The sequence below is a fragment of the Cicer arietinum genome, chromosome 5 (genome assembly GCF_000331145.2).
Source record: "Cicer arietinum cultivar CDC Frontier isolate Library 1 chromosome 5, Cicar.CDCFrontier_v2.0, whole genome shotgun sequence".
Lineage (NCBI taxonomy): Eukaryota > Viridiplantae > Streptophyta > Magnoliopsida > Fabales > Fabaceae > Cicer > Cicer arietinum.
In genome coordinates this window covers 56,293,457-56,309,805 of record NC_021164.2, presented here as the reverse complement: position 1 = coordinate 56,309,805, position 16,349 = coordinate 56,293,457, and the positions used below count along the sequence as shown (strand labels likewise).

Sequence of the window (16,349 nt, the reverse complement as noted above, 5' to 3'; positions counted from 1 at the left end):
GATATAAATACCAAGACAAAATTTAAGAAAGGGGCAGAAAAGTTACACATTAAAGATTGGATACTACAATTTAATATTTAATTCCATTAAAAATTTAGAAGATTGAGAAAAAGAAAACAGATTCGTTGAGAAAAATAGTAGGCCAGATTTAAGGACGAAGACAACAAACAAAATGCAAACAAATTTCAGGCTTGAACTTTATAACTGGTATTCTTTTTCTGTTTTGACCATTTGTTGCTGTAATATTATGAACATCTTGATAAAGATAATTTGTTTCTTAGTTTCTACACCAATGTTTTGTACAAACAAAAAGAACAGCAACCATATGTGATGCTATTTTTTTTATTTTTACTAAGTAATCGTATAGTAATTAGATACTCTAAATAATCTAAGTAGATTAGAGCACGTACCTCTAGTCATTGCTTTAATGATTAAAGATATTAATTTCTTTGAAACTTTCCATAGTCTCACTTTGATGATGACGTAAATTTTTGTGAGAAAGACCCTAAGTTTAGGGAACCAAAATATATGCACTACACATTTGATTATGAGAAAAATGTTCATCCGCTCCGATTCTGCCCATATACCCCCAATGAACTACCGTAAACTAGAAAGGTCCCACTAAAATAAAATTCACAACGAAAAAGGTCCCACGAAAAGAAGCACCAAAAGATAAAATGAACAAAATTATATGGGTTAAGTGGAGTTCATAGACCCACTTTTTTAAATTTAGTATTTAAAAAATAATAATTTTTAAGAAAAAAGTTCAATTTCTTTTCGAGAAAAAATATAATTGTAAAACAATTTCTCTAAATTTTTTTTAAGAAAATATGATTTAAAATTTTTTTCGATTTTTTTTTTTCTGAAGGTTTTTCATATTTTTCAAAGAAAAAAAATGTCAATTGATAAAACATTAGGCATTAGGCCTATAAACCCTTCCTTTAGACCCAAAAAAAAAATAATCAAATCATGGGTCAGACTTTAAAAAAATCATGTCAATAGGTGGCTTAATATTGAAGGGATTAATAGGGTTTTTAAGATGACATTTAAACTTTGAGGTTTTATTGACATATTTGATTATGTCCATCACAATAAATTGAAAACTTGCAGCTCCCCACTCTAGAGTTGATTATTGCTATTCAAGTCATTTTCAAAAAACTTTTAATTTTTTTTATTCCACACTCCTAGTGCTATGAGATGGACAATAAAATTTATACGCTTTAGATTTTTTAGCATATCCAATGAAATACATGTTAATAGTTTTAGGGTCTAGTTTCTTTTCTTGTAGGTTGTAAACTCTTACTTTGGAAGGACATTTTTAAATGCGTTTACGACACAAACTCCATTTTCAACATATGAATAACTCATAGGTGTCTCTAGAACAACCTTGGAAGGAACATGGTTCATATACATTGTCGTTTTAAGAGTTTCAGTCTACAATGACTTTGGAAGTCCGGAGTTGTTTCACATACTCCTAATCATGTTTATCAAAGTTTAGTTTCTTCTTTTTGTTACTCAATTTTGCTAGAAACAAATTGGTTCAAATACAATATATATTATTGATATTTTGATGATTACAAAACAATAGAACAATTGTCCACTAGCTAGTTATTTTAAGTGTATTGATTAGATAAATACAAATAAGTTAAATCAGATTCTATGTTGTAAACTATCTACCTAGTAACATAAGTAATTATGACTTGCTAATAATGTTCTATGTGTTATTCATCTAAAGAAGCACATATAATTAACTATGTGCTAATAATTGTTGAGTGACGAAACAATTAAATATGCTTACTAATGCTATTCATCTACTTGTGACTTGCTAATAATTGTTGACTAACAAAACAATTAAATATGCTTACTAATCCTAAAGTAAGTTATAACTTAAAACAAATACATCTGAACAAAGCATAGCCATCTTCATTGAGTCGTATGATTACATTAGTTCCACAAAATAAATAATATCAACATTATCTAACGAGTCATTGTTTGGTCAAACAGGTAACCCACATGACATGTTGTAAATACAAGCAACCTTTGATCAATACTCTGATCACTCAAACTTTGGAAATAGAGTAAAGCTTGTGATAAAGAGCAAATCAATGGAAACATAATCAACATGTTAATGCCTTAGGGGAACAATGCTTGGATCAACTGGCGCAACACTGATTTGCTACAACAATTAGTCATATATATATAACATTTCATGTGAACCGCCATTTCCTTTGATGAATCATTATTGCCTTTGGTTCATCTCAAAGACAACAATTGATCAACTGAAGAGGCAGAAAGTTTAATCTTCTAGTACAAGCAAATTACAAATGTTACTGATCCTATGAAATCTCACTAGAGTACAATATAGTCATTTTATGTCAACAATGACGCCATCGATTTTTAAACAACTCTTTGTACGATTGTTACAGGGCTTTATGTTGTTTCAATGACTCTCTTCTCAACAGCTATATTTTCAATACTATATAAAGAACTTCATTTGAAGTTGATGAAGTTGACGAAGTCCGAAGAATCAATTGATTCTAAGGAATGTCCACATATGAGAAAGAAAAACCAAGTTGTAGAATGATTATCTACACTTTGTAAATATGTGATCATATAAAGTAGTTTTTAAAAAAAAAAGAGAAAATAGGAAGAAAATGAAATAAAAAGGCATGTTCAATATTCAAACGAATATATCTAAAAAAAAACTTTCAACGAGTTATATTTAATTATAATACCCTCTTTGTTGAGAGTTCTTAGAACTTGTTATAAACCGACCAAATACACTTTAATATAATCAACTCTATGTGAGTTCTTATAATACTTGAATTAATATAGGATTAAAATTGTAATATCCTCTCGAACAAAAGTTAGAATCCTAAAACTTAACTTTCTTTAAATGCTAACACAAACTCATACCAATGCAATTCAACCCAGTTGTGGCTACGCTCTCTATCTTAAAGGAAGATATAAAAAAACAAAAAAAAAATATTTAATTTCTCAACAAGACAATTGTTAAATGTGCTTTGAACACTAAAAAGTATCTAATGGAATAGCCTATAGACAATACGAATAACACAATAATTACCTTTTTCCTACTAATAGTTTTATTATTTATTATATTTCTTCAATTTACTTAACTATTCAACAACTTAATTTCCGAAGTGTACATAATCTCAAATATGTGACACAACTGAGTATCATTCCCTTTTTCAAATACAAATATAAACTTTTCAAGAGTGAGACAATGAATTCCAAACTACTCAATAATTTACTATACATTCAAATCCCTAACTTGAATTAATATTTAAAAGTTTAAATTATTTATCCCATCACCCCATTAGAATAAACAGGAAAAACTCTGGTGGTGAAGATTACACATTCTTTTACCATAGGGAATCACATCACAATGATCACCACAAAAGAAAAAAATTGTGGGATTAATTAGCCTGAAAATGCTATGTACTACCGAATATTAATAATATACCCTACAAGCTACATTATACAAGTAATTACATTACAATACACAGTGATAAAAAAAAATTCAGTTCAAATTAATTCTAGCTGGAAGACATACTTCTAGAGCTTGCTCTTCAACAAAAATGTTTTCACATTTAACAAGTTTCATAACATACTCATTTGCATGGTGGTACTTCTTTTGTGCCTCAGCAAAACTATTTCCAAGAACATGTTCTATCCAATCTTCCACTGCTTTTTTCTTGTCTGATAACCAAGCAGCAGCAAGTATCTGTGACATCACCTCATAATCAATTTCCAGCTGAAATTCCGACCCAAATGTTCGTTGAAATTGTTTGTCGATGCATTCTATTACTTGCTCAGCAAGAAAGTCAAAATTGAATGGCTTAAAAACCACTTTTCCATCAATTTGTTCAATGAAATCATTTAACCAGGCTTCATGATTTTGAACTACAGATTCTTTTTCACAGTCATCATAATCAGTGTCCTCAACTTCCTCTAGAGGCATATTTAGATCAAGATAGGACCTTGATGCCTCTACGACATGTTTCGGTGTCTTGCAAGTTACTTTCTCATTGGAATCACCACTTTCAACTAGCTTTCTTTTATTCAGAAATGAATGTTTCAATGTCCCTTTTCTCATTGCAACACTCACATTTCTGCTACTGCTTCTCTTTGCATCCTCAGAAGCATGTCCAAGTGATAATTGCATTTGACATCTTTTCGCTTCAAGGATTCTTTCCTCAGGAAACATTTTAGTTTCTTTTTCTACTTCAAAAAAGCCGCAATCTTTGAACACAGAAGAGGTTACAACAAAGATTACATTGTTGATGCTGATTTCCCTTCCATGTGAGTATGGAAATTTACCTGTTTTTATTGATTGGAACAAACTATTCTGCACAAGTAAATCAGCTTTATCTATATTTTCAAGAAAGACAACCGAATGCGGTTTTTTACTCAACTCGCCAGCGATGTAATCCACAACTGTCTTCCTCCTAAGCACGTCGTGGCATTCGAAAATTGAGTCCAATGGCTGAAACCTATCCCGAGAGTTTAAATCCACTGAGATTAAGCTTTGTTTGCTTCCAAATAGAGTTTCTGCTAGTGCTGAAGCAATTTTTCTTTTTCCAACTCTATCCAGTCCAAGAAACGAAAACCATGTGTCTGCTCTAACATTCGATCCGCTACGCTTTCCAGCACTGGATTTACAAAGTGTCATAGTTCTAATGATAGAATATATTGCCTCATCTTGCCACCAAACCTTTTCAGTCAGAAGTTTGTAAAGTGACTTGAAATCGACTGTTTCAAATTTGCCTTCTAAATTCGGACAAGAGTAGGAAGAGGATCTAGCAATTTGGTTTGAAGTATTCTCATTCACAGCATCAAAGTCAGTTGAAAGAGAATCTGATAAGTGGTGAAGATGCTTCTTGTGATCACTTAGTTTTGGAGTATCTGGCTCATCACGAGTAGCCGATGCATATGTAGTTCCCAAAACCAAATCTGTGGTAACAGGAGTAAGCGATGAAGATGATTTCTGATCACATTTTGCAACTTTTGCTACATGTTCAGTTTTATCATTGACACTAAGAGTAGTATCAAAAGGTAATGATGAAACTGGTAATATATGTTTGGATGAAAATGAAGTTTGTAACTCTTTAGACATGTAGGGAATTGGATTAGAACGATGGATTTCATCAAGGGATAGAGCTTTATTGCAAGTTCCTCTACCAAATTGAAACCCTTCATGGAATGGAGCTTGAAACCTTGTTAATGTTTGGGAAACATTGATTTCAGGTAATGATTTGTTTTGATGAAGATGTTGACAGATATCACTCCATTTTCTTTGTAATCCAAAGATCGTAGTATTCAAACTTGTGTTATCTTCATTGGTCTGCACTGGATGATAAAGTTCATTATAAAATAATACAGCCACAAATTGAATCAATGATGTATGGCACATGATGCAAAACAAGATTAGTGACAATAATGTATCTATGAATTTTAATCAAGAGATAGATATGTAAACAAAAGAGAAAGAAAACTCACAGCTGGAAAGATTTGGATTCCTGCAGTTTGAACCGTCGGATTATGATCGGACAACTCAGGTTCCGACTTTGTATGTTCGACCCAATTTACCAAGGTTGGAACAAAAACTGTCCAATCTTAATCAAACGGTCTAGATTGTGTGACTATCAAATGCATGATTTTCTACATTATTATTTCTTGATAAAACATAATAGAATTAATAACTTTTGAAAATGTTCTAGATGAGTTTTATTCTATGAAGAAAAGGTATGCCTTTTTCATTTCCCAATATTAATTTCTGTGGAAGAATCATGAGAAATCAGATTGATTCTCTTTTATTTTATATTATTCTATTTAGTTTTTTTTATGATTCTTTCCTAATTACTCATTATTACTATTGTAATTTCTTTTCCTATATATAGAGTCTAAGGTTGAAGTAATAAAATATGAAAATATTCTGTCAATTACTTTCTTCAAAAGGAAGTTCTCAAGATATCATGTCTAGGCAGTGATGGAGGTGCTAAACATTAGAATTTTTGGAAGGTTAATTAGATTTAATCTTCATATGTCCATAAAAAGTATCATGCATAATACTACATAGGAAATATTTTGGCTTGTTAGAAGTGCTACTGTTCCACTCCTAAACCTAGGACCACTGATTGCATTATTTGCATACATGTCTATGGTAGGACCAAAGTACACATGGAAATATATTTGTTGGCAACATTAAACATGCATTGTCCTAATCAACATTCAGAAATATCACTTATTCAGTTCAGTTTGGTATGATTACCAGTTTCATCATCACAAGCCATAGCTTTTAAGGTGACACAAATCACTATATTGCCACCTTTCATTCATATTTAGGAAAATGCATTTTTTTTCTTTCATTTTACCATTATTTTAGGCCAGTAGCATTATTGCTGCTTACATCTAAAATTATTTTAGTGGGTCCCCCACAATGTTGCATTTATGTGTGTGATCATGTGAATGTCTCTGCATGCAGTGTAGACAAAGAAATATAATGTTAGGTGATTCATAACACACCTTTGCCAAACCCATTAATACTTTATCTGATTCTACATTCACCTTTTGTAACCAAGGCAAGCTTGTTGGTGAAGAAGTAGAAGGCCCTACCTTCACATTATCAGCAACTTCTTGTTCATACTTTTCATTGCATGTGTCACAAAGAGCTACTAAAGATGAATTTGTACAATTTATGGGATTTCTGAAATCAGAAGGTGTGGAAAAGAACCCACCAAATGGAACAAAGGACCCCATCAAGCTGCAAATATATAATGAGCATTAAACTTTTTAGATCCAATACAGGGACTAAAATGTCAGAAGCTAAAGTGAACATGAAGAGATAGACTTAAGCAACATGATCCATCCCAATAAAAGAAAGAAACACATCATCAACCGAAATGAAATATATTATATGCAATATATGTACATCACAATAGGCTATATAGATCGGAAATTGATTTGGTGTAGTAACTGTGTGGCGTAGTTTTCATTCTCAACCATCCGATATAAACTAAGAATCGAGATTGTTTAAAATTGATTCGATTATTGTGTTATCTAAACTGTCGGATCTCAAATTAATAGACGAGATTGTTAACTGTGTACAATTGTGTGCTTAGTTTATACCACAACAGACAATCCGGATCCAACAGATAACAGATCAATAACAGCATAAGCACTAAGATTTTTCTGTAACTTCTGAATATGCAAAGATATAGATCAAGATATAGAAATTTGAAAACTGACTGGGGCCATTCCAAAAGACTAGGTTGCATGCATGGAAATTGCCTAAAGCCTCCAAACAAAATATTCATTAGAGGAATGCTTTAAGAACTCAGATCAACTTGTTCCTAGTTTATAGAACAATACACAAAACTATGGCAAGTGAATCACTTTTGTGTCTCTATAACCAAAACCAATTGCCTAAATTCATTAATAAGAAAAAGAAAAAGGTTATAGAAAGTTCTAAGGAGTCAGATTATAATTCAATATTAAAAAAATAAACAGATCTTTTTTATATATAAAAAATTATTCCTTCCTTTCTGTATCCACTATAATCAAGCAAACAACTTTAGAAGTGACAGAGAAGAACTGGAAAGGAACCAAAGGCCAAAACTATCAGGATAATAAAAAATAAGCCACAAACAAGTGAAAGACAACAACACAAACCAGTTATCATACTACTGCCAATGACCATATTGACATGTCATCTTTTTTATCTAAAAAAACAATGTTACACACACATCTAAACACATACCAATATCATACTACTGCCTTTTCATGTATATATTATATTATATAGTTTATATTATTATATATGTTATTATATTAATTAAACCGAAAGTGCAAGATCACACACACACACACACACTATTACAAAATAATAACACACAGGTTCTGTTCCAATTTCCAAGTCCCAAGTAAAGACAAATACAAACAAGAACCAATAAAGAAACATAAAAAGAAAGTTTAAGATAAACACACCTGGATTTAGAGTAGAGTCCTTCCATAGAAGATGTAGTAGCAGAGGTCACAGTCAGAAGATGCAAATCCCAATCCTTATCAATTGTAGGGAACAACCTTAGAAACTTTGAATAAACATCAGAAGTTCCTGCTACCCCTATCAACCAAACCTTACCACCATAAACCTCCAACAACCTCGTCAACTTCGAAACAACAAACCCAAGACCATCATCACCATCACCATCACCATCATTCTTCATAAAAACCTCAATCTCCCCGAAGCTAACAACAACACCAGAACCCAAACATTGGTCAATTAAACGACCCACTTCATCAAATCTCAACCCCATCTTCTCCTCACTCTCACCTCCAACAAGAAACTCAAAAATCTCCTTCTCAATAGAAACAACACTCAACCCATCAAGCTCCATAGGTAAAAAACCAAACTTTCCACTTTGAAAAAACTCTATAAACCTTTTAAGAGCTGTTTTAGCATAAACCCCCATCAAAAGAGGATTCCTTTTACTCTTCCTAACAATAACCTCAACAATCCTTCTGGAATTCTCGTCGAACCGAACCGGGTCGGGTTCGATAAGAAAAACCGGAGGATTAGAACGATGGAAGAATCTAGAAGGTGGTGGAGGTTGAAGTAAAGCGAATTTAATATCGTAGCTTCGAAAACCCGCTTCAGCGAAAACGCGACTTACTATAGGGTCATCGAGAATCGAAAGAATGAAGTGTTTCAATTCAACTTTCAAAAACGACGCCGTTTGATTCTGTTGTTGTTGTTGTTGCATTATTTGGAGTAAATGAAAGCTATCTGGATGACGACGTTGATTCGCCTGAGAACGTTTTATTGCCGCCATTAGAGAGTTCGACACCGGAGGTCCGACGCCGTCGTTGACGACGGCGGCGCTGGATTTTGTGGTTGGGAGGCGGTCGAGGGAGACGCCGACGGAGAGTTCTAAGGCGCGGAACTGGAGACGCGGCGAGTATGGAGATGTTCCGACACGCGCGCACGCGTCGCGAAGCGCGTTGGATGGGAGTGAGAGTAAAGCTGAGATGGCGTGAAGGGATGTTGTTTGCGCGTGGCTTCGCCTACGCGCTACTGATACTGCGTCGTCTAGTGCACGCGCTGCTTCGTCTGTTAAACATTGCCTCGCTGTGCTTACCGGCGTTGGCATCGCCGGTTAGCATATATATATATATATATATAAATAATAAATTGTTTATTATTTGAAATAAATATAAAATATGAATAAATGATTTTCTTTTGATGTTATGTGGTAGAGAGTGTTTTGTTATAGTTGAGGTTTTTGGAGTGAGGTAAAAAATAATTGAAGGTTTTGCTTTTTGGGTTTAGTTATTATTGAACTTGAAGTTGAACCAACAATTGTTAATTCAAGTGTGTTAGGATATGGAAAAAGTTTGAGTTTTTTGGAGAGGAAGAGAGAGAGAGAAAAGGATGAGGTTGTAGCTTGTGTGTTTGGTTTAGGGAGTTTGATGATGAAGAGGAGGGTGGTTTTTGTGGGGATTCATGTTATGATGTTAGGGTGGATTGTTGGAGTGGGTCCCTTGTATTTTGCTATGGTTGAAACACATGGTGGGCATAGATTCTGTTTGGGGAGAAAAGAAAGAAGTGTGAATTGAAGAGATTCTAACTTCTAATTATGAAGTGTGAATTTTCTATCAATTTCTTTTTCTTTTATCACAAACTTTTTGAGTGCTTGTCTTTCATGGTGGTGAGTGAGGGAGATGCTGTGCCCACTTAGGCATTTGAGGGTAAGAGAGGGTCAATGTCAAACTTTTAGGGGGGTTTTAATAGGGACCTTTTGTTCTTCTTTATTTTCTTTTTACTGACCCTTCTTTTTGCTTTGTGAGATATATTTAGAGGAAAAGGATGTGTCTATTCCTATTCCTAATCTAAAGTATTTGAATATATGGATTAGGAGTGCAATTGGGTGCGTGTATCCAGAGCTGTAGTTACCGTACCATTAAATTATTTAAATTTTTAAATTTTGTTTAATATAAAAAATTTAATGTTAAAATTGAAATTGTACGAATTGATCGAAAAACCTTAAAGTTGTACTTATGAATATACTTAATTAAATTTATTTATTGATATAAATATTTGTATAACTTTTTAGTATTTTAGTAGAATTTATGATATTTTTGTAAATTGTTTTTAAATTATTTTTATAAATTTTTAATTATATTTATGAAAATGATTTAATCGTTTCTTTTTTAGAATTAGTTTATGCTAAACATTTATGCTATAAATAGTTTTGTACTTGTTTACGAAAAAATGAAAATCATTTCTATATCCTATAAATAAATAGAAAAATAGAAAAATCTTATACTCTTATTTAAGATAGTTAATACATTTATTGGTACGTGAAGTAATATGCCTGATTAAAGGCGAGAGGGAATTGAAAAATTTTAAGCCATAAGTAGATACTTCATTTGTACCTCATTATAAAACTCATGAATAAGATAACGTTACGTATAAGGATAATTTCCTACAAACATATATGTATTTAATTTATTAAAAAGTGTGTATTCTTATTTTCTCTTTTGTATACAATTAATAATTGTAAGGTTATTTATGCATACCGTTAAAAATATATAAATGTTAACTTTTTTAACAAAATTATATATGGACATTAGATTGTGATGTCTAACAATTGATATAGCTTTCAATTGTTTAATAATCTTCCCTCTCTTTAATTTTTATAAGTGTTTAATAAATTTTAAAGTTTTTTATATTTTATATTCTGACCTTCTTCACTGTAAATAACTTTTATAAAAATAATAATTATAAAATATATTTTGACAAATTCAATGGTAGAGTTAATAATCTTACAAGTGAATATAGTAAAAAGGGACAGAGAGAAAACAACAAAATAGAAAGAAAAATATAGAAAAAAATAAAGTAAGATACGTACTATATATAAGATTCTGTTTGAAGATTTGAATTTGCAAACCATCAATTAATTGGATTTGCATTGATTGTTGATGGATGAATTGTTCATGTAGCTATCCTGTCAACAGTGTTCTCATTATTTATTTTCAAAATATAATAATGATAGTAATAATAGGGTCGATACTTAATATGTACAATCAGATTATTAGTACATAACTTGAGTAGGGAGGGTCTGGTCAAACCAAGATAATATGTTACAGATATATTACAAACGACAATGTTTACATCTCGACATAATATATAAAATATATAAAATGAGTTAATATTTTTTTATTGTTGTGGCTTATATGTGTGGACGACAACTCTCTATATGATCATGTTCGCACTTACTCCAAATTTTTACTTGTGTTGTATTCGGTTATGGATAAATGATTAATGATTAATGTGTATTAAGAAATATATATAATTATATTTAAAAAATTGAAAAATAAATAATTATTAATTGTGACAAGTTTATAAAAACTAATTTATATAAATTTATAAGATAAATGTAGTTTGATATATGTTAATATGTTGTAATGAATTCTGACTATACATGACATATTGGAGATGTTAATAGGTTGTAATTTTGAGTTTTATAATATGTGTATTTTAGAAGTAGAATTGTGATCGTTGAGTTATTGCTATTAAAATATATATTTTAGTATAATATGTGAAGGTGACATACTATTTTTTATCGTTACATGAATTAAGTTAACCAAATGATATGCATCACGTAGATTGATATGTGTAGAGTGTACGTAGATTATACGTGTAAAATGTCTCATGTAGATTGATGTGTATAGAAACTAAAATTTATTTTACTAATTATTAAAATTGCACTTTTTTTATTAAGGGTCCAATTTTTAATATTAGAACATGACCTCTAATTTTTTTAAGACGATCCTAATAATAATAATAATAATAATAATAATAATAATAATAATAATAATAATAATAATAAATAAATAAATAAATAAATAATAATAATAAAATAATAATGATAATAATAATAATGTTATTTTTAAGTTTTGAAAAAACTGTTTCAAAATAAATTTACGTCATCGAAGATATTACTTGGCTGAGTCGCGTACAATGTCGTTCTCTTTAAGACGTTTCGCGATACTACCTAAATTATGCAAGACAGACTATCAACCACGAAGTTGAAGTAACAATGTCGATTTACAAGGAAGGGGGTTTGAATTGTAAATGTATCTTTTTAAAAATTCATGTTAAAACTTAAGAAAATAACTCAAGATTGATTTTGGTTAGTAAAACAGAGAAACGGAGAACGTTCTTGATTTTATTATAAAACATAGAACGTTCTTTGATTAGTTTATAACAGAAACTCAGTTTGTTTTTTTATGTTAGTTAATCAATTAAGTTTAACAAATAAAGAGATATGATAGAGAATACCACACAAAAAAATATCCTGGTTCACCCAACTTGGGTTACGTCCAGTCCTCACACTGTGAGATTTTCCACTAAGTGTTTAAAACAAAGAACCTTCTTGATTTTACAGCACCAAGTCTAGATCAACCTTGATTTGTTTTAATCTCTATTACTTTCCACCCATAAAGCAACAACAACACCTATCTAACTTTAATAGGATTCAATGCAATCTAAACAAACTATAAATAAACTCTTATAGTTTGAGTTTTTACAAAAGGATTGATTTTGACAGAATCTAAGGTATCTCAACTCTTGTTTGAGATTTGATTCTTTGCAAAGAAACCAGTAATGAACAAGCAATCTGATATGAGATTTTTAGAACAGCTTATTCTTTGCGAATTTTGAGAATTTCAAGTATGTATGTGATTGATGTTTGAGATTTTACAGCACTTGAACTTCTTGCCTTGCTCCTGGATATTGGCCTTCTATTTATAGGCTTTAGAAGCATTTAATGAGGGTAAAAAAGAATTGTTGGTAGTGCTCTGTATTTTTTACTGAAACCAATATTTTAGAATAAAAATAATACAGTCATTGATTTAAAAACTGTTTTTGACTTTTTTTGTTAAAGCTTTAAATCAATTTTGTCTTCTAGTTAAAAAGCCTTTGAAGTTTCTTCCTTGATCTTGGATGGTACAATTTTGATCTTGAGTCTTGAATGTAGCCCATTGAGTTTGAAGAAGAATTATAAGCCATTGCAGAAGAGAAGATGTTGCTGCTGGAGTTATGCAGAAAACAGAAATTGATTATCAATCTGGACCTGTCAATTTAATCTTTTTGGAGATTTGATGATCAATCTGGAGTTCCTGTTTTGATCATTTTGGATGTCCTTTGTAATGTCTTATCATATATCAAGGTTGATCAAACTTTCTTAACAGTTTGATTTTAGAGTCACAAACTGTTCTTATTTTTGACTGTTTTTTTTTAATCCATTTATTTTAGTGATCAGATAACCTTTTTTGATCTGGGATGAATCATACTTGTTCCTTGCCATATACTGAGTCTATTTGAATGAAATTTCGAGGCATAATCTTTGTTAAAGAGGTGGAGAATGATTGATCAATATGCTGTGATGAACATTCTTGAAACTAGAGATCATTCTCTGTTTTTATGCAGAATGTTCTTATTGATGTCTTTTCTGCTTTGCTTGATTATGTTCTTAAATAAATTCACTCAAAAGCACAAGTTAAATTAACATAACATTTTAGAATCATAATTAACCTTCTTAATTAACATTTGTTTATTTTCATCAAAACTTTAAATATGGAGTTTGTCTCAACAAAAGTCTCCAAGATAAAACAGTCCAGACAAACTATATTGGAGTTTTACAATATGACAAACTGTATCGGAGTTCTACTGCACCATAGAAAACTGTTCTTGAATTACATCATCAATATGGTAATTAATGGTTGTCACTCGTAATATGATACTATAACCACTTGAAAAAGAAAGAAACAAAGAAAAGTATAGGATTTTGGAGTACTTTTGGTGTGATTTTTCAACTGAGTAAAGTCATCTATTTATAGATGACTTCTGCAACTGAATTAGAGAAAAATGTAAGATCCATTAAACTGGATGTGTGAATTCACATAAAATTGTAATGCGAAAATGGCAGGTTTTGAACGGAACAAAAACTGATACGTGAACTTGATGGAGGACAGACACGTGTACAACGTATCAATGAGAGAAAATCCGTATACTAAAAAATGATACACCATTTAGCCTAAGGCAAACAGACGGCATGCGCACGTTGGTAATCTATTAGGCACACTCCAATTGGCATACATTCGCTTTATAAACATTACTAGTGTGTGCCATCTCTCCTATGTGGAACTTATTTTTTCAATTCACATCAATGAGGTCTTATTATTCTAATTATTATTTCCAATAAATACTAATAATAATAATAATAAATAAAAAAAAAAAACAATTTCTACGGTACTATCAAAGAAAAAAAAGTGTCCCGATACTTTACTGGTACAATCAAAATTTTAACTAATAATTGAGTTAGTTTATCACTAATTCATCCTCGTCATTCATATATTATATATTAAAAGTTGATTAAATCAATAATATTGATTGATGAAACATGTCATTAAAATATATCAATTTACAAATAAATTTCCTAATAAAAATTAAAAACATAATGCGTATGTAATTGGCTTGGTGGAGAAAACAAAAAGATTATAATATATGGCTTTTCATAAAAAAAATAAAATTATAAGGTTAGCCGTCCCTTCTGCTAAAGAAATCTATGCAAGAATCAAATAAGGGTCCAAATTATATAAAGAAAAGTGGTTTTTTTTTTTATTTAATAATTTAAAAATATTACTTTTTAAATATTTTTAATAAAACTAGAAGTTGTTTTATGTTTGTTGGGTTTAGTGAAAATTATGTTTTTTAAATTATTATAAAAAATGATTATTTTTAATAGATTATTCAAAAAGGCTTCTCATTTAAAATATTTATGGATTATTTTTTCAGATTTTAATATTTATTTTTAAAATTTGTCACAAACAGATTAAAAACTTTCAAAAGCGGTTAGTTTTTTAAAAAAAAGTGATTATTTTACAAAGAAAACTATAAGAAACGTACCATAATGCCTCTAAGATTAATTAATTATGCATAATCATATTTTGATTTTGATCATTATCCCTCAAAACAAACATCTTTTTTGTCAAGCCATTGTGAAGGACTTTATTAGAAATAACAACTAGTATATTCCTCGTTCCATTCATTTAAATTATCTTGATATTGTTGATGATTTGTAGTATGATCCTATCTCTAATTTTAGGAAAGGTGATAAACTTGTTTGGAAACACACCAATAATGGAGAGCTTTGTTTTTTAGAAGCTTATCTTTTCCAAAAACCTTCCCTTAATAAGGTTTATCGGGCTATGTTGGTTTAGAGTTCTTCTATTCAATCTTCCAAATCTTTGCTTGTTTGACACCTTTTTCACAATAAAGTTCCTACAAAGGAAAATTTATGCGCTAGAGGTTGTAATATTGTTTTTTAGTGTAATTTGTGAGGCAGAGCAATGGAGACTAATCAATACCATTTTTAGGATTGTGTCTCTGCGACAAATCTTTGGACCTAACTCAGCTCTACTATTAACTATGCTATTGACACTACATCGATTGATATGTGTTGGACATCAATAAAAGACTTTGGTATCCTCAATGTATGAATGTTATTATCGTTTCTATTGCCAACTTAATTGATGTGATTTGGTATTGCAGAAATAAAATGAGGCTTCAAAATAAGTTGATTTATTGGAAGTCAACATCTTATGTTGTGAACTTTAATACTTCTCTTGTCGGAAATCACATTATTGGTACATCTTTCTCTTCTATGCATGAATTTATGATCTTAAAGTTACTTCTGTTGTGATTAATGTTCTCAGTGCTCCTCGCATTAAGGAGATTATTTGGTACCCTCTTATTATTTCTCGATCAAATGCAAATATATCAAAAGGTTATCCTAGACCATTTACTTGTGGAAAATTTTTTAGAGATAACAATGTTGTTGTTGTGGGATGTTTTCCTCAAAATTTAAACAAGTCCATTGTTTTTATGTGGAACTCATTGGAGAGATGCATGCGATTAAGATAACTTTTAAAAGGGGTTGGCTATCTATTTGGTTGGAAACAAATTCTAAATCAGTGACTCTTGCTTTTAAAATTACGAGATTGTTCTTAGAAGATTAAGAAACAGGTGGATGAACTGTATTGAATTAACTAAAGATATGTGCTTTATTATTTATCATATCTTTAGAAAAGAAAATCATTGCGTTGACAAGATTGCTTCCTTAGGTCTTCAACATAATGACTTTGTTCGGTGAAATATTGTTCTTTCTTATCTTTCATAATTGTATAACTGTAATATGTTATGACTTCTTGATTAATGTTTTTTTTGGATATGTTTCAATGGATTATACTTTTGTTTGCTCGAC

General features: G+C 30.6%; 1 protein-coding gene across 3 annotated transcripts; it reads right to left on the bottom strand.

The window, feature by feature from the left end:
• Positions 1-3,249: 3,249 nt before the first annotated feature.
• LOC101501384 (protein SMAX1-LIKE 6) lies at positions 3,250-9,807 on the bottom strand. Of its 3 annotated transcripts, none has more exons than XM_004500211.4 (3): positions 8,008-9,807; positions 6,547-6,784; positions 3,250-5,365 (listed from the first exon to the last, which is right to left on the bottom strand). In XM_004500211.4, exons 1-3 carry the CDS (start codon positions 9,168-9,170, stop codon positions 3,542-3,544), a joined length of 3,225 nt encoding a protein of 1,074 aa, XP_004500268.1. In that variant the 5' UTR covers positions 9,171-9,807; the 3' UTR covers positions 3,250-3,541. The 3 variants fall into 3 exon arrangements, with proteins under 3 accessions (XP_004500268.1, XP_004500269.1, XP_004500270.1); XM_004500212.4 differs by having other exon boundaries at positions 6,589-6,784; XM_004500213.4 differs by having other exon boundaries at positions 6,637-6,784.
• Between the last annotated feature and the right edge of the window lie 6,542 nt (positions 9,808-16,349).